The sequence below is a fragment of the Pelecanus crispus genome, chromosome 12 (genome assembly GCF_030463565.1).
Source record: "Pelecanus crispus isolate bPelCri1 chromosome 12, bPelCri1.pri, whole genome shotgun sequence".
NCBI classification, from domain to species: Eukaryota; Metazoa; Chordata; class Aves; order Pelecaniformes; family Pelecanidae; genus Pelecanus; species Pelecanus crispus.
Genome location: NC_134654.1, coordinates 11851142 through 11870529, shown reverse-complemented (window position 1 = coordinate 11870529; position 19388 = coordinate 11851142). Strand labels below are relative to the sequence as shown.

At 39.2% G+C, this 19388-nt stretch overlaps 1 protein-coding gene across 2 annotated transcripts in view; it reads right to left on the bottom strand.

Moving 5' to 3' along the window:
* Nucleotides 1-326: 326 nt before the first annotated feature.
* Nucleotides 327-19388, bottom strand: part of AUTS2 (activator of transcription and developmental regulator AUTS2) — an 803913-nt gene continuing 784851 nt past the window's right edge. The window contains exons 11-19 of one of the 2 annotated variants that reach the window (XM_075719936.1): nucleotides 18730-18825; nucleotides 17311-17382; nucleotides 15556-15585; nucleotides 13849-13920; nucleotides 9791-9932; nucleotides 9184-9261; nucleotides 7689-7772; nucleotides 6564-6786; nucleotides 327-1566 (exon numbers count right to left, since the gene is read on the bottom strand). In XM_075719936.1, coding sequence (XP_075576051.1) covers nucleotides 327-1566; nucleotides 6564-6786; nucleotides 7689-7772; nucleotides 9184-9261; nucleotides 9791-9932; nucleotides 13849-13920; nucleotides 15556-15585; nucleotides 17311-17382; nucleotides 18730-18825 — 2037 coding nt within the window. The remainder of the gene's footprint in view (nucleotides 1567-6563; nucleotides 6787-7688; nucleotides 7773-9183; nucleotides 9262-9790; nucleotides 9933-13848; nucleotides 13921-15555; nucleotides 15586-17310; nucleotides 17383-18729; nucleotides 18826-19388) is intronic. The other variant, XM_075719937.1, reaches the window with a different exon arrangement.

Here is a 19388-nt window from a genome sequence, read left to right as displayed (position 1 = left end):
TATGGTTGACATTGGTGGTGGTTTGTTTCTAGTCAAATAATTCAGATTAATGTCTTGTTCTTCAGTTCAAATTTTGAAATTTTTAAACTAGAAATAAAATAGAGTAGGAGACACGAGGAACATATGGACTTGGCTAAAAGATCTGGAAAATTTCAACATATAATATACAAAAAAACATTTCAAAATCTTTGCACTCAGATCTATACATATTGTACAGTGGGTCACATCCCCAGTCTGTATCAATGACTAGTAAGAATGTCTTTATATTATGTTCATTTACAACATTCTGTCCCTCTTTCTCTGGTTTTTATGTATTCTCACTCTGCTTATCGAGCTTCAATGTCCTTGAGGGTGTGAGAAGGAGGCCTCTCTCTCATCTCTGTTGACAGAGGAGTAGTCCTTCTGGGAGACCCAGGCCGAGGTCCCAGAGTAGAAATAAGAGGTGGAGGGGCACTGAGAGCTGCTGTGGGGGGAGTTTTATTGAGGATGCCATTTTGGTGTCCCGTTGGGGGACTGACTCTGGGGTAGTGCATGCTAGGAAGTCCTGGCGTGATTAGGCTTGGGTGAGGCAGGTGCCCATCCAAGGCGGCAGGGTGAACTGAGTGCAGGCGTGCATGTTCGTAGTCCTCTCTGAGCATGTGTAACCGCTCCCTATCATCCAAGTGGTTGCCCCTCTCATGCTCACGTCGAGGGTCAACAGAGAGAGGGTGGTGGTGATGGTGGTGGTGATTGTAGTCATGAGGTTCCCGATCCCTGAATGACCTGTCTGCTTCATATAACCTTGGTGCAGAAAGACGATGAAGGGGGTCATTTCTTAGCAAAAAGTCTCTGCCCAGGGGGTCTCTCCGATGAATATCTAGCTCTCTGTAAGGATCTCTTAAGGGATCTCTCATTGGATCCCAGTGGAAAGAAGGATAGGGGAAACGTTCTCCACCAGGAATAGGGCTAATTCCCATAAAAGGGGTCATCATGCGAGTCCTATCCAGGCCACTGATGCTATTCATGTGATGTATACCAGTTACACCTACAGTCATGGGCATAGACACTAAAGGACTTGGATGGACGTTAGATGTAGATATAGGTGGTGGCTGATCAGATGACCTATGAGTCTGAGGTCCCTCAGGTTGAACATCATGGTCTTCCTTTCGCTCCTCCTTCACTTTGACTTCATTGCTTTTCTTCGGATTATCATATGCCGTCTCATTCTTCCTCTCAGCCTCACGGTTTGAAGTACTATTAGGCCTGGTGCTCTCCACAACAGGGGGCCTAGCATAGGGTGAAGGAACCCTGGGCATTTGCTTAGACTCTTCCACTACTCGGCTTTCATGGCTCAGGCCTTCTTTCTCCGAAATGTAGTTGTCCTTCACCTTGTGCTCTTCAACATTAATTTCCTTCCGAGATTCGGAGTGATCCCTCTCTCGTTCTTTGGGTTTCTCTTTTTCTCGGACCTCGGGATTCAGATGGCTCCTGATCTGCTCATTTGAGCTGCGATTATGTCCGAGGGAGTTTACTGGATGGATAGGTGCTGGCGAAGGATGGCTGGAGTGTCTTTTCTCAATGCTCTCCCTAGAAGAGAGAGAAGTATAAAAATGAAGGCATGAGAAACTGCAAATAAAACAAAGCATCTAGGGTGTCTGACTTTATACTCATTGCTTTGCAAAAAGCTAGTAACATGCACCATTAAATGCACTGTTCCTTCTGCACACCCAAAACAGCAGAAGAACATCCCATCTCTAAACTAGGCCTATTCTATTATATCAACCCAGGGAAAGATCCCTGAAGCTGCTTTGTGAATGATCTGATTGAGATTTCGAACACTGAAGTCCACATAAGGCTCCCAAGGGAATCTAGCTCTAGTACACATATTTCTAAGACAATGGCCTTTGTTTGCAAAGAAGAGAGAGGAAAATAAAAACATACTAATTTAATCCAAAAAAACCTGAGGCAGTTAAATCAAAATTACATGGTTAATAGTATTTTACCTGCTTCTTCTATTACAGATACATTTGGGAAAATAGATTACATTTTGTTCAACTGATGTTTAAAAAAATTTCTAGACCTATGTATGTTACTAATTTCTTATCTCTGTTCTCTTCAATCTTCTAGCTTTTCAATTTACTTCTCACAATTCAATTTACATCTTAAAATTGAAAACAAAAACCTCTCAAGACACCAGTACTGATGGAGACAATCCACGTCTCTGAACAGGTAGGCACTTCTGTAAATGTGCAGTGAACCTCAGTGCAGGTGTTTTAATAGAGGCGGCCATCGTGTGTTGACTTCCTCAGCAGAGATCAGTCTACCCTATATGCCCATCATTTAGGCTAGCTCTGAAAACATCATCTCTCTGGAGTCAGTTGCTCTTCAGATTACCAACCCTTTCCCATTTCTAGGGTAGAGCAAGCAGGGCCAATGCATCTTCCTGCCAATGCCAGGAAGTCTCAAAATATTGTGAATTCATTCCATCTTTCAAACCTATTTATATTGCACAAAAGATGAGAGAATAATTGTCTGGCAGTGGACAAAAACCTAAATACATGAATGGGTCCTGTACCAACTATTTTCTGGAAGCAGTGTTGACTGGGAATTGTTATGGGCAACACAAAGTGGAAAAGCTTCCCTATTTAAAATGAACCAAATTCATAACGTAAATCTACTTCATTAGTTCCAAAGATTTTAACCTCTCACTAATTTCCATTGATCTCTGAGTTGGAGTCTTTCCATAAAGACAGCTCCAGATATTCAGTGTTGGACATGTGCTGTTTGCTAAGCACTGAAATTCTGTTCCATGCAGAGTGATGGACAATGTGCTGTTAAAGGCAAAAGTGAGGGCTAAGCAGTGAGGCCCTGTGAAGTCCCACCCAGCTCCCATTTACATGTTTCTCTTTGGGTGCTGCAGTCTCTGCTTAGCAAAGCATAACCTGAACATGCTCGGATGAAGACAGCAGGTTGAAACTCACTCTGGACAAGATGAGCAATACTGGCTGGCTGAAGGGCAACTCTGAGAGTGACTTTGAAGTGGACAGTTGCTCCTTCACCTATACAATTCCTGCTACCTTCTTTTTTGCTGAGCTGAACTGCATAGGATTTCTACTAGTAGGTACCTCTGGATGGTGAAACTGCAGCAACTGCAGAAAAAATATCTTTCAAAAGGAAACTCATCATTATAACCTCAACAGATGCATCTTTTGCTGTGTCTAGAATGAATTGTTGAAACTGTCATTTCATGGGCCATGTCTAAGAGACCTCAGAGAGTCCAGAGTGTGACTGTTAGAAAACATTTATAAATTGGAGCATCTGATACCAGAACTGTCTAGTCTGCACTGACTACCAATTAACTCCTTGGTATCAGGTTCTGCTTTGACTGACTGTGCCCTAAACAGTCTGGAAATTGTGTCCTGGCTATAATTTCCCTCCTCTTGCTTTCCACCAAAAGTTGAGGCATTTGATTTAACAGCTTCCAGATTTGGACACAGTGGGACCAAGTCAAGGCACTTCAATGAAGGCTTCTCAATGTGAAGACTCGTTTCTTTTACTTTGCTGCGAAAGCATGGGCTTGTGGACTCTGCAATACCTAGTCTTTCATTTATTTTGGTCAAGGGGCTAGTTCAGAGGGCACCCTTAATTGTTTTATTTCACTAGCAGAGCTCATTGAGTCCTTTTGCTGATATTTAGTAATTTTTTTATGTAATTGATGTATTTTAAATTATGCATAAAATTTAGAGAAAATAAGACATTTTCTGTAACTAAAGAAAAATACATGTGCAACCAAAATAACATATTCCTTTGCCAATTTCATCCTACTTAATTACAGTGATGGTATTATCTCAAGAGGCTATTGATTATATAGCTCACTTAAGTGAACTACGTGTAGTTCAGTGGTCAGAGAGGGAATAATTTTTTATCCTCAGATCTGTCAAGGGCTCCTTAGGTTAATAATATGGGGAACAACTCTAAGCCTCTGTCTCCACAAAGCAGAAACTTAAGATCATGTTCTCAAAAGAACTTATTACTAAGTAAGGTATGTTTTGAGGCTGTATACTACACTGAAAGATACTGAGTATCTTATGCCGAGTACTTTGTTTCATTTATGTTGATAAAAGACCAATAGATTCTTGGTTTGGTTTTTTTTTTAATGCTCTAGGATTACATATGCTTAAATGTCTTTATTAGAATAGAATTGCTCAGTGATGTCTTTTAAACAAAGTACCACTGAGAAGAACAAATCCTGTTTTTCACAATACCTATTTTTATTGATTTTTTTTCTAAAGCTGGGCTGGAGTAAGAGTCCTTAAACCAAAAAAACCCTCCACAACCACAAACAATGTTCCAGGAGAAAGTGGGCACCGTATCAGGACGCTGCAGTGTAAATCCCCAGCCAGCTCTGCACCTAGGAAAGGTTCACAGATTGTCATTTCATATTATCTAAGCTATCTTGAGGGATTTACCTTATCTCAGCCCAGCTGGGAGGGAGCTGTGGTACACTGTCCATACAGCTTATCCAAGAAGAGCGACAAAGAAGAGTGATTCATTGCACCCCACTCTAACACCAATCTTAGATGGGGAAGAGCCAAGCTAAGAGGTACCTCTGAGGTGCCTTTCCACTGATAACAGAAGAAATCTAGATGAATGCTTTTGGCTAGATGGCCCACTTGGGAGATGATAAAGTTAGACCCTTGATGACAGGATGATTTTGAGATGAAATCATACCTCCAAGCATGATTCCCAGTTCTTACTGTTTGGGCAAGTTAGCTTAAAATAGGTAACAGAGATTGGGACCTCAGCTACAAAGCAGGGCTACATCCTCACCCTGCTGGGTGCCACTGAAGATAAAAGAACAGGTATGAGACGCTCACAAACTACTCCAGACATTATCTACATAGGGAGCACGTCTCCAGGGAGGGATTCTCAGCATCTTCTCAAACAGGCAACAGTGTGAGCATGCTGCAAAGTAGAACTCTTCAAAACCACACAGATGGATGCACAGCGACACTAGATTGGCAAAAACATTATTGTACTAAACTGGTAGCCATAATTGTGCAGAAGTATGAAGTATGAATGATGCTTACTTTTAAGCTCTCAAATTATTGAAAATAAATATGTTCTGAGCTATGATATGGAGTTCAGGCAATGCCAAAGCAGCTTGCAAGGAATGTATTTCTGAAAGGGATTTTCTTCAGCAGGAACACTTCATAAGAAAACAACAAAACAGCAACTGAAATAATCACATAATTCTAAAGACTACCCATATCATTAGTAACTTAAAATGCTTTGCCATTCAAGCCAGTAAAGTTACTCACATGCTTAAGCATTTTGCAGGACAGAATCCCCAATTTGTAACAGCAATTTATTTTGAAGCATTAACACCAGACATGAAAATAATGAAGCTATGCTACCAAACAGAAAATATTCCAAATGGAAAATGTAGGTGAAAAGATCTGTAGTTTGACTCGCTCTTCACATTTTATATTAACATAGAAAAGCTCTTAAATGTATTTTTAGAATATCTAATGTGTTAGCATAACTTCTTTTAGAAAAGGCTACTAATGCGTATATTTGGGTTAGTGACAGAGAAGTCAGAAAAGCACATCTCCTAAATATTCTTTTATGTTAAAAAATTAGAAACAAATAGCCATTATGTAGTAATGTGCAAACTTAACAGGAAAGCCATTAAGCCACAACTGAAAAAAATGATATCATCCTCTCTACATTTTTCAAGGAAGGCATGACACTTGCTGAATGGCAAATTCTTTTAATTTGGTACTTAAGAGGAATTGTTACTGAGTTAACTGTATAATGGGAACAGTCCTGACAAAATAAAATTATGACCAGGTTTTACTTTTCATTAACCCTTCCCAGCCTGGACATGTTAGCATGCAAGTCCATGTAAAACACTGAATAAAAACTGTGCTTGAAGGTGTGTAACAGCAGTGCATGTGTGTGTGGCTTTTTTGAGGGGAATTAAGGTTGATTTAATGAACTGCATGCACTGAAACTTACTGTTGTATTGAACATGACATACCCAGTGTATTTTATAGTGTTGTAATTCTATGACTTTATGAGTGGTCCCTCTGGTCAGTCCATTTTTGAGAAGGGAGGTAGCATTATTTGTTTGGCAGACAAGGTCCGATTTCCAAAGTTACTTAAATATTCAAAGGTGCAGATATGAGTCTGATGGACTTTAGAATCCTTTTTTTCATCCTGTCAGGCACCTATCTACACAATAAGTCTTCAAAAGACCTATGAAAATGTGACCCACAAGGTAACAGAGTGTGTGGGTCTGATTCTGTTCTCACTTGACACTGCCTGAACTCTGCTCCAGCAAAGCTCCTCCTGATGAAGTGCGGTGCAAGTGAGAAGAGAAACAGATGCGGTAGGACACAACTGAGTGAGAAACCTGCATCTTCTGTAGTGCCTCGCATTGTAGGCAGCAATGGTGTCAGCTCTCCAGGTGTCCCTCTACTGAAGCTCTGGTTTAACAATGTGCCAGGCTGGGAAGGGTTAAAAGCTGAACAGAGCCCCAAGCTTTGAACTAGACAATTCTTGGAAGTGTTCTTTCGTACCTTTCTTTGTCATCTTTACTAACAGATGAGTCTCGTTTATCTACATCTCTATCTCTGTCATGAGCTGCAGCAGATGAACTGCGCTCCAGCTCTCCTGGCTTCAGCCAGGGCGGAGGGGTCGGGAACGAAGGAGGAGTTCGGTGCAGTCGGTTCCAGGGCTCGTGAGGGTTGCTAAAGCTCTGCATACTGGGGCCATCCTTGTGGCCGAACATTGAGTTGGGTGCTGAAATGGTGAAGTGGAAAACAAAAAGGTTTAAGAAAAAGGTATGCTCTAGTGAAGGTACTTACCAAAAAAACTTTTACAGCACTCAGAGTTAAAATGAATACATATTATTGGGAGCTGGAAAAGGAAAGGAAATTAACAGAGATTCATTAGAGGGTCTCATTCCTAAAAATGGGCAGGCATCTGACAGCTGTTTTAATTGGAAAGGGAAATGCTGTGGATAAAATTGACAAGGGATGAAGTAGTAAGATAAAAGTGACAATGATCCTTATTCCAAATATTTTGGAGACATCAGAAAATGACCATTATATGGACTATAAATAATGGAACTTGTTGCATTTGATCCTGAACCAAAGTAAAATAATATGTGACTGAAATCATGCCAGATTTGAAGTATGGAGAAAGAGTGGCTTTTAAAAGGATGATCTTTTGTGACTGGCCAAATCTAGAGAAATGTTGATGATCCTGGACAAATAAATGCAGGTTAGTGATCTTTTCCAGGCACATGTCCTGCACTACTGGTGAGAAAGGAAAAATAAAATGTTCCCATCCACAGCTAGGGATGCTGCACACATTAACTATTTTTGAGCATGCAATAAAACCATGAGAAATTTCACAAAATCCTTAGACTCATAGGTTCTATGTATTTTTTTTTAACTGAACAATGTAATGGTGACATTTAGCACTATGTTGAACCCAAACTATTAAGTAACTAATAGAAAATAATTTACTGATGACTAAAAAATGATGTTATTTAGACAAAAAAGGTTGCTTTTAAAATTCCCATCTCTTAGTGGTATGCGGTCTAAGCAACTGGTAAAAAAAGACAGCAAATAGTCACCATCACTCAATATCCTGAATTACACAGCAAACAAGAATTCATAAACAAAGAGGTTACTCACTAACTGTTGGGTTCCCAAGTCCCCCGAAGGCATTACTACCCACTGCAGTGAGACTGCTGAAGGAAGCCGGTCGATTGAAAGGCTCTGCAAACCAACAGAAACAGCTGAAGCTCACTGGTATGTTGGCAATTATGATAAAGCATTAGCGTGTTATCTAACTGCATTATGTCTGCACGAAAGCTCACTCTGTGCCTATCAGTAGTTGAACATCATCCTCCCACAACATGGCAGTGATTGTGAGGGGGTGGAACATAAAAAAAAAATCTTTTTTTTCCAATGACAGTATGCATGGGATCAACTTACAAAAAAAACTTCCTTTTCAAAGTAAAACAAGATCTTAAAATATACATGGTATTGAGGCCTGTATGTCTGCATAAGTAGCTACTTCATTTAAAACCTGCAAACATCTCCATTTTTATTTCCTTTTATTCCCTTGCAATTCAATTCCATGGTCTTTCTGAGGAAATGTCCTGGGCCAGCAAGACTATTATTAACTCTGGCAACTGTGCTCCAAACACCTTCAGGCCATGTCTCCTAAACCATAGCCATGATATAAATAAAATGTCCTATTATGCTGGTATGTCATGCTGACCTGAACATTTTGTAATTCTCTTAGTATTTATTGCTAATACTACACAAAAAACTAGTATGGACTGAAAAATTTCGGAATAATTTTTTTTAGTAGTTAATGCATACAGACTATAATTAAGTTGTATGAAGCAAATTCTCCTCTCACTTTACTTTGGAGAAGTCTAATGATTTTGATGAAACTACTTCTGATACATACCAGCACAGAGAAAAGGAAGACCAAACCTAGCATTTTCTATAGGCAGCTAAGTGCAGAAGGATAAACCTACATCGTGTGTCTGCTGTATCAATTCAGTGACCCTCCCAAATCCTTCCCTAGGCAAAATAAAATGCCAGTTTAGAGTCTTGATCTCGGATGCTCCCGTAGGCAGCAGACCAGCTTCTTACATCAGTAATTTAGAAGGGAAATAACAACATTTGGTAACTTGGGCGGTTCTGTTTTAAATGAGTATTCACTAATTTTCACTAACAGACAAATTTGAGGCCAAATCACAAGATTTTACACATGTATTTCCCACTCTCTTAATGGAAAAGCAGACATCTAAGTAAGAGTTAGGAAAAGAAACACCCCTATGAACTGAAGCCTTAACCTTAAGGCATTTTTTTTGACTGGTTATAAACATGACTACAGTGAAACCTAACCAGCCCTGTCACTCCACTCCTCTTAATGTCCAGTCTGTTTTCAGAAGTATTTCAAAACATGCTGTCAGTGATACTAATTATGTGTATTTCGAATTGCTACTTTGGTAATGACTCAAATTAAATGGCTAAAATCCGCTATTTGTAAAGGTTAAGTAGGCCAGATACTCAAAGAGTCTCCACGTGGGCAACCTTCAATAGTCTCAGTGGTCAATGTGTGTTACTTCTGAGTTGTATTCACCGTTAGTTAGTTGCAGAGAGAACGTACCTAAGTGAGCAGCTGGGTTGAGAAAGTTGCTGTGGTGAGGTGGTGGGCCGAAAGGGGTGCCAGCTGGATGAGCCCCACCTGCCAAAACAAAGCGAAGGGGGTGAATTCCTAGCAAAAGCTCCGAAAAGGACTAAGTGTGCTCTGGGCTTGACTATCATTTCTTAAATGGCAGCTCACGTGAGCCCAGATTGCTGTACACTGGGCAGGGGCTCTCCAGTCAGGATTCTATGCAAATAGCAGCTGCTTTTCTGAACAGAAATTACCAATTAGAGTATAAGGGGCAGGGGAGGAATGTTTCAGTACGGGGAAAAAACAGAGCATGTAAAACACAGCAGATTTCCAACCTGTCATCTCCATGATGTATCAGACATCACTGTGTGAAGAAATGTTCCTCCATTTACTACCTGTATGGCATTTCAGCAGGTTGGGCTTTTTTAAAAGCATATAGAATAATTTTAAAATATTTATCAAATAGACTAATAGCTCCTGGCATGTCTTGCAGAGAGTTCATAAGCCAAAGCATATGGGAAATTTCCTTTTAATGTGGCAAGGATTAGCATTTTAATGAGCATGCCACAAGAAGAAGATTTCACTTCTCAGTACTCACTGGCTGTGGAGAAGAGAGTCGAGGGCCGGGCCAGGTCATGGGGGTGGTGGATGGCTCCAAAAAGGCTGGGGCCTGGTGGCCTGCTTAGAAATTCAGGTTTCAGGCCAAAGTCCAGCTTGTGTGGATCAGACTGCATCTGTTTCTGAAATGTAAAAGCAGGGTTTGGAAGAGACTGTCCTAAAAGATAGCCATAAAAGGCACTTTCAGAATGATGTAGGTATAGCAATTTATTCATACTAACCGACGTTTTAACAAGAATATTAGTTTTTAGGACCCTGAGCATAGGTGCACAGCTATTTTCCTGGAAGGGGGATCTAAGGCAGAGAAAGAAAATCTCAGGCTCCCAATGCACACTTCCTGCAAATTTCAACAGTGTTTTCATATATGCTCACATCCATTCCTCTGCAGCAAAGCATTTCAGCACAGACCTGACTTAAAGAACAAACATAGAAATCTTTGAAGAAGCCTCAGACACTTGCTTAGCTGTAAGAATAGGTCTGTCTTAAAATAATAAAAGCAAAGGCGAAGAGAAATGTTAGTTTGGACCCGATCCCAGGTGGGCAGGCATGTTAAAAGCTGGGTGAAAGCATCAGCTCTAACAGGCACAGCTGCCAGCTGACCCTCTTCCCACTGCAGGAATCCTTTGCCAGACAGTTACGGCAGAGACAAATCAATGGAAACCAGAACCATTAATTTCAAATGTGAAGCTGCAATCTAGAAACACTTGATGCAGTATATCTTTCAGTGCCTCTCAGACTGCAACTGAGCAAGCTGGGGGCTAAAATGAATCAAATTACAGATGAAGCATATTTGAGTCTGAAGAACTGAAGTCCCATTTTGACTGCCTGCACTCCAAATTCAAAGCACTGTATGTCACTGTCTTTATTTATATGGTATTAGAATCAGCAGACTCTCTTTTTGAAGGTAAATTTGCTGAGGTAGCTGTATTGTAAATAAGTGGATGAAGGATGGGCTCTTCTTTATGCCATGTACTCGTTTCAGTGGTCCCTACTTAAATAGTTTTACAGAATGAAGAGTAAAACCAAATTCCCAATTACCTGTGCTGCCAGAACTCCCTAAACACAGATTGCTGATTAATTGTGCAGGTCAGCTGAAAGGATTTACAAATGTGTAACACTGAACGAGTAGATCTTAACAGTAATTCTGGAGCATGTTACGCTTTATAAATCAGTGTTTAATACTGTGTCAGCTCAGAGTACAGACCGTTATAATGATATAAATATGCATATTAAAAAGTTATGACCAAGTTAACGTGCATGCCCAGTAGCTGTTTTCAAGTGCTAGGAACACGTCTATCCTATGAGGAAAAAAAACAAAACAAAACAAAACACTTTATCAATGTTTTGAGGTAATGGCTTGCAAGAATATTGAAATGGAAAAGATGGCCCAAGTTAAGGTCATGTCTTCTAAGGAAGTAACACTGCAGTGCTTTAATAATTAAAAAAAGTTCAGAAAATACAAATGCCTCAGTTGAAGCTGTGTGCCAGATTTTTACAGTATGAACTCTTTTTATTCTTCTTTTTAACAACCATGTTATAAACCTCTGACAGGCATTACTCAGAATTGCAAAAGCTGGCTGAAACTTTAATTGCAGCCATATGAACGGTGCTGTTCTAAATAATGAAAAAATCCCCTGTCCTGAAGAGGAACAGGAATACCACGGATGTGTTAAAAGATTTTTGAATGTGTTAGTTTACCTTAAAAGAAAATTGATCAGATTTATTTTATCCCCAGTTGCTATTCAGGAGAGCAGCCCTCTTGATGATAATCCTTACGAATGTATTTGAAGTCCAGCAAATGTGTAACACCTTAACTCAGTTAGCCCACTAAAATTAATGTAAATGTCTGCACTAATTTCATGGCATGTTAGATCGGGCCATAAGGCCTTTCCTAAACGAGAGGCCCAATTAAGAGCATAAATTCTCTGTTGAATCCAGGCCAATAACATACTGGTCAGTCTAAGAAGGATTGTAGAATTGCTCTGTGCCCAGAGCTGGTATGCAACCCTGGCTTCATCTGAGGAATTCCCTGGGTGTGCAGACAGGTTACACAGGTCTGAACTGTGTCTTGATGCAGAGGTATAGGCAGGCAAACAGCATCCACAGCTGCATGCGATTTTTCCTGAGGTCAGGAAGGTTGTGTTTTAAAATTTCCTATCTTGCCTGCTTCTTCAGTGTCTGCCGTTGTCCTCTGCAAGCAATTACTGGCAGACCAGATAGTTACCAATTCTTCCATACTTTGCAAGCAGTCTGGTGGCACTGCATGTAAACTTGGAATCTCTGAGTAAATGTATTTTATTCCCTGCTCCATGGTCAGGCAGTGCCTTCAGCTTGTGCAGAAGAAAAGGCACCTTCACAGCCTTGGGCTAGAAGGAGAAATCGTTCTGTATGAGCCTTCAGCCAGAGATTTCACACTTCATGGTCACGTGCAGAGGGGAGGACTTCATTCCTGTGTGGGAGTCTGACAGCCCACGGGGACGTAAACTACCTTGCCTTAATAACTGTAGACTATACCTAATTTTTTGACTGAACTGAGATAGTAAAATACATTTCCCAATTATTCTTGAACCTATCATCATGCACAGCCTCAAAAAGTCAGTAACAACCTTTCCTGTACTTCTGGGCTTTATTCCTGTTTTTAACATGCAAGATAGAAAAGTATTAGGTAAAAGAAATGGCTGCATGAAAATGGCATTTACTATGAGTTATACATACACCAGTATGACCTCTCTCTGAATAGCAAATCAAGGAAGATTCAAAGGACATAGATAGCATGGGAATAATAATTTCATTTCAAGAAAATACCTTTTCAATAAAACAAAAAAAAAGGACATATAACTCTCTAGGTCCATAATCTTGTCTTTTTTGATAATGGGAAGAAGATGAATGAAGATCACTAGCAGGGGAAACATAAGGAAGTAGAGAAGAGAGATATGTCTACTGCAGCAAATTAACCTGTCAACCTTGTTTAAAAGGGTTATTTTTAAAGTCTATTAGCTGCAGGTTTTAGTAGCTGTTCAACATCTTCATATTCTTATAGCATTACCTTATACAATTCAATTGCATACACAGACTGCAAAGTGCTACGGACTCCTCGTTAATTTTACTTTCTAATACAAGCTATTGACTCCTGAAGTACAAATATGAACAGTAAAGAACACCAACCTTTCCTGACTTACTGAAAAACTTCAGGAACAACACAGAATTTTTCAGTGACAAGTACAGTGAAAATATTATAAAGGGAAAGAAACTTTCTTCACAGAGTCCATGTGCAATGAAAATACAGTTAAAATACGAATGGAAATACCCTAACTATTAATTGAGTAAATTATTTGTTTTTCTCTGACATCTGTTTCAGGAGAGCCTAAGTGGCCATGGCCCTTACCTTTGAAGTCTCAAAGCATGTATAACAAAGGAAAGACTTCCACCCCTTTACCTTCAGTGCAATGAAACAGTGTCTGGATAACATTACTTCATCTGAGAGGCTGTGTTTGCCTACCCAGCCCAGACATGCACAGGTGCCAACCTCCAGCTATGAGATGGGTTGTGAAAAAAGGGTGATGGGAGCCTGTGCAGCCACATTGGATAAAGCATCACAGGGACAGGAGAAATCTTCCTGTGCCCTCTTCTGTCCGTAAACATTAATAAGAGGTATGCTGTACACATGCCTAACTTCTCCAGATTTAAAAAAAATTAATCTTGATATGTTTGTGTCCTCAGCCATAAATAAAAGCAATGTTGTAGCTCACAGGCACACCCATGTAGCTCTTCCTAGCTACAAACTGGTTGTTAATGCCTAAGATCTGGTGTCCTTGCTCTGTGGCATCACAGACATTCCTTTGAGACTCTACCTTTAGGTTTTTAATGCTGATATGCCATCACTATGAAACGGAAGATTATGCTATAATGCTACATATGGTTACTTTAACAAGGTATTAGCCATAGCATAGAACTGCTAGCAGTGAGAGGCAAACTATTCCTCTCACAGGTTTGCACTGTGCAATTCATCCGAAATGCAGGCATGCCCAAAAGACTGACCTTGACTTTCTGTTGGTGATGGTATATCTGCCAGGCGATGTGAACATGCATAGCGCACCACTTTCCAGGTTTCTGGAAAAACAGAGAGACACAACAGGAGTCAGTAACTTTCAAAAACCTGTGACACTTTATTCTAGTTACAGAAACTCTTGTCAACTCTTAGCCCAGTCTGTTTTGGTCTAGGGGATTCCCCACACCAAGACAACTGAAAGCAAAGAGTCTCCCTTCAGTGCCTCCCCCCACCATCCTCTTGGGAAACCAGAAATGCAAAGAATTTGTCCCTTGCTAAGAAGTTTATCTGGATATCCAGGAATGCTCCTGGTCAGTCTCCTCTCCAAACAAACCCATGCTTGGGTTTTAAGTACTCTTGCAATCTTCTGATGCCACTGGCTGAGAATGAACCTTGTGTGGCTGAAATCAATGAAACGGTGTCCCAGTTAGCACCTGCTTTGCATAGCTGGATTGCTTCACAACCGTACATTGAGTCCATTTCCAAAAGTGCAGCTATTCTAAGACTAGCCTTGCCACCAAAAGATGAAAATGAAAGCACTTTAAAAGATCACTCTGGTTTTCAAAATGAATCTGACTCCCTCATATAATTTCCCTCATATAATTGCTGGTCTGTACCTTGAATACTTTGGCTCATAAATATACTGAAAAAAATGGAGGTCAGTCAATTCACTCTGTTTGGGAAGGCTCTTTGCATCCTTCCTGTCACCATGCTTTTAAGTCATGGGGAGGAGAGAGGGAAGAAAGAGCCAGAGAGTCTTATTGGGGTTTTCTTGTTGATTTTCTACTCCATTTCCAGGACATCTGGAAATCTTGTCTGAAAAAGAGTCATTCAGGATATACTTTTTCCAGTTTTGTTATTTAGGGGTCTATAGTTAACTACACAACTAATGACTCCTGCACATTTAAAAATAATCACAGGAATTCAAGCAGCTCCTCAAGCTACTGATAACCTAAATGTTTCACAAGCTATGGCATAGAGTTCTGCCTTCTATTTCTAGGTGTATATTGTTCAACAATTAAAAAACACACACAAAAAAAAAAAAAACCTCACACACATACTCCCCTAAACTCAAGCCTTTTGCTTATTCACAGCAACTGGCTGTGCTAGTGATTTAATGAGTTCACTTGGTCGGTATGATCAAAATATAGACCTTCTTGAACACATTGAAAAATTAACAAAAAAACCTTCTGGATCACTGAAAGACTGGATCTCTTGATCCTTATTTCTAAAATATTATGTGTTTGAAGTGGATTGTCTGTCTATACTTGACAGTAGGATACTTGGGTAGGAAGTACCATACTGAATAACACTTAAAATACACAGTAAATAATAAAAAGCAAAAAAATTGTTCAGTCTGCAGTGAAATGACAAGGGATCACTGCCAGGGTAGGTCTGCAGGATGTGGCTCAGGAAACCTTGTAAGCCAGCACGATAGAAGGATTATCCATATTCAACCTCTAGTATTCATGCTAGGGTGTTGCATGAGAAGAACAGAAAACTTCCAACTTTGAAACTGTGTATTTTCCTCAAGAGACCACAAGATGCATACAAAGAAGGACTGACCATGCTGCTCAGCAAACATGGTGTAAAATACCCAAGATGAAACATGGCATTGCTTTATAATTAGTCTGCTGCTTTAACCCGGTGGGGACTGGGATGAGCTTGACAAACTGTATCACAAGAAGATTTCTTACCCTCAACATGGGCCTGAACGGATCTGTCAACTGTGAAGAAGAAATGACAGCTTGGTTACATGCCTGTCACTCAAACAATTGCTCTAATTAACAAATTCGTATTGCTTCATTAAGAGACGAAATTAAAATGTGTAATTTTACTTTCAAATTAAGCCCTTTCAGATAATAATTAGTCCTTAGCCTCCATATTCGAGCCAGTCTCCCTCCCCCCATGGCTGTTGTACCAAAGTGTTGACAAGCAACTAAACAAGCCTCACATAGAGCGCTCTGTCCTTTGGCATCATCATTAATTTGTTGATTTAATGCTACAAAAATGGCTGGTTAACTAGTCTGAAGAAAAAAAACAGAGATCTATCCTTTGGGCATACTTCTGTTCTCATCTTTCAAAGCTGCTTGGCTCGCGAGAAGACTGGATAATGGACAAGGCCACTCTTTCATAGGCTTGATCCCATGACTTGGGTTGGAATGGGCTGGAATGGTGTTTCAGATGTGCCCCTGCAAACCATTGACCATGTCTGTTCAACGGCTATGGCATTAGGTCCTTGACTTGTAAATTCAAATAGCCATCACTGACTACTTGCTTGCCTGATGTGTTCTCTCTCACAAATTGGCTTTCCCTTAAATGTTTTTCACATTGCAACAGATGTTGGTAACAGTAGCTGTATAAAACCCCCAATTTTCTCTTTTTTTTTTTTTTTGTGTGGCCTTATTTTTTTGAGGTAGATTATTTTCTTATTATTCTTTTTGCCCACATTTCATCAATTAATACTGGAAAATAAATTCAACTTATTGGGTATTTCTCATTTGTTTTGGATTTTCTTTTCTGAAATGCAACACTAAAGGAGATTTATAGGTGTAAGAGGTACTTTGCAGACTCAGTGATGGCACAATACATCATCCTGAAACAATCAAAACTACACTACAAGTTGAAAGGGAGAATAAAGCTAAATGACTTAATGATGGGAGGCTCTAGTTATCTTTTCAATTAGATGGAATAAACAGAAACAAAAAAATGTGGTTCCTTATGGTATAAAGCATTCAGAGCAAACCAAACTGTTAGAATTTGGCATAACCCAAAGAAAAGAGCTCTGCTATACTTAAAAGTTAAGCCATACCACAACATGGATTTTCAACGAGAGTTCCCCACTGCTTTTGTTAGAGTTCTGCTAAAAATATGACTGTATGATGTTCCTCATTGCAAACAATGTATCTTAATTCAAACATGCAAACAACGTATATTAATTCAAACATGCAAACAGCCCATGGGTATTTGGAAGGAACAGAAAAAGGCTAAAAGACAAAGTGCTGAGACAATAAATGCTATTCACATACGCTAGAACTCAAAAATCCAGAGGCGCCAAGTGATCAATAAAGTGCATCTGTATTTCACTGGTGCAATCAATGATACAGTAACCAGGGGAATAACTGTCATTACCCACATTAAAAACAATTACAGAGTATAAACATAAATCTTGAAGAGGTTTGTACATTTCTACATTGAATTGGACTTTTATGCCTTTACCCCTGGGCTTGTGGGGATGCCTGCTGACAGCAAGGAAAGAGCTCTTCCATTGTGTACTCTCTGTTTGCTTTTGCTAATGATGAACAGAAGTAAGGATTGGGATTTAAATTGTTCTCATACAACTTCTCTAGTTTAGTTCAGAGTAAGCTTCAGTGTTAGGAAGTTAATTTGGACACACTAAAAATGGTAGCATTAAAGGTTTTCAGGAGAAAAATATAACATTTTCTACAGACCCGTGGATCCTTCTGTAGAAGGGTATGTGGGACAGTTCCAGGTCTGGCTGCAACATCAATAGGATTGGAAGTCTAGAAATACCACAAGGAAAGACAGCATTAATGAGTAACACAATGCATAAAAGCAACAGAAAGTGAAAAATAATACTTCTTTATCATTAACATTGAGTAAGCAATGAAGATAAACTTTTTAAAGAGGAAAGGATAACCATTATAATCCACTTAGTAATATATGTATTATCATCTCAATTTTCAAACTTTAATCGTTCCACCAACTTCCCATTACTTTAATCCAAAACACATGAGGAACAGTGACTGTTTATACTGGAAAATCTTTCCACTATCGAAAACCTGATTAGCCACATACTTATGATACAGCATCTAAAGTAGTATTTGGAGGACCAAGCTCGCGCTCTGCTGCTTATCAATAATGCACTGGAACTGGCTAGAACTGCTAACCTGACCGTCAACACACAAAGCATGAGTAACCTCTTTAGTCACTGCACAAGGATCTGAACTCCATCCACAATGAACTGTTACCATACGGATATCTGGAAAAGGCAACATCCAGTTGAAAAAAATTAAAGCTTTTCCGATGATTTGAATGTAAATATTTAGCTACTATAACAAAATGCATCTTTGTGAAAAAGAAGAAAAAACAAACCAAAACAACCAACTACATTTAGACAGAGCATCTTCCTATGTTAAAATGAAGAAAACCAGAAATCAGCTACAGTATAACTAACAATTAAGTAACAGAGTTGTTAACAGTCTGATTACCATACATATAAAGAATTCCACTAATGAATTCCAATTTACATATTCAGTCATTACAGTGGATGGGCCAATTTAAGAAAGAAGGTGTCTTCTCTGCAGAAATTTCAGTCCTGATTTCAGTCTTTAGTTGCAAAGACTACCGAGTATGATTTCCTCCCACTTATAAATCAAGAGTGACTTCATGAAAACAAAAGAAAAAAAAACCCCAAACTCATCACATTTATTTATCCTAGCTATCACAAATGAGAGGAGAACTAAATCAGTGTATTGCATTGTGGTGGAGCTGCGAGATAATTATGGAAATGAGTAAACAATAATGATCATGATTTCTTAAAATCTTGATTATTACATGACCTTACATCAATGCGTACTATCTGAGAACTAATTATATTGCTTCTAAAGTTAACTATGCCATTATATACAATTTTTTTTTAATGTATGTAGATATATCTGAACTTAATGAGAAATAACTTTTCTTTGTAGTAAATTTGGAAAAAAACAATTGTCCTCCGCGGAATTAAGCTGTAACTCAGATCTCAATTGCTCCAGAATCTGAACCACATTCTAAACTTAAACCTAACCTGGCTCACAACACCAGTGTATTTGAGTAGTAATGGATCATACAAATAATTCCTTTCTTACCTTGGGTTGAAATGCTCCTTGTAGTGAGCCAAATGGGCCAGTTGGAGGAATCATGGGAGGAATACCTGATACAGCTGGAGGATAGGAGTGAAACAGCTGTAACAAAAAGATAGAAGAACATAAATACAAATGCACATCAAAATGAAGATAGGAAGTTGAACAAGATAGAGAAAACATTCCTGCATAGTATTAGGGAAATGGTACATGGAGAAAACTGAGAAGCATTGAAGAAGTGATCTTGTTGCAACAATGTTAGTTAAAGCAGTCAATGAAATGTTCACAAATGTCATGACGTTTAGAGCTTAAAAGCAGTTCCAAAATCGTAAAGCCAGCAACCTGTCCCCTGGATTAGGCCATAGTGTAAGAGGGGCATTTTTTTCAATTATTAACCTTTAAATTTGATAGAGGTTTTAAATGGTTTCAGTTTGCAAGCCATTTCAAGAGAAAAGGCAGAATACTGAGCCAAATAAGACTCAGAAATCTACTGTTTAAGTGGAAAAAAACCCTTACGAGTTCTAGGATATTGCATCATTAAAACTCCATTAGTACGTTAGGATTTTAATAGTATCTGTAGGAAATGAGGAAAATGCACACAATTCTTACTTCATTAGCCTGTCTGAGAGGATATCCTGCCACATCTAATATTAGCAGAGAGACAA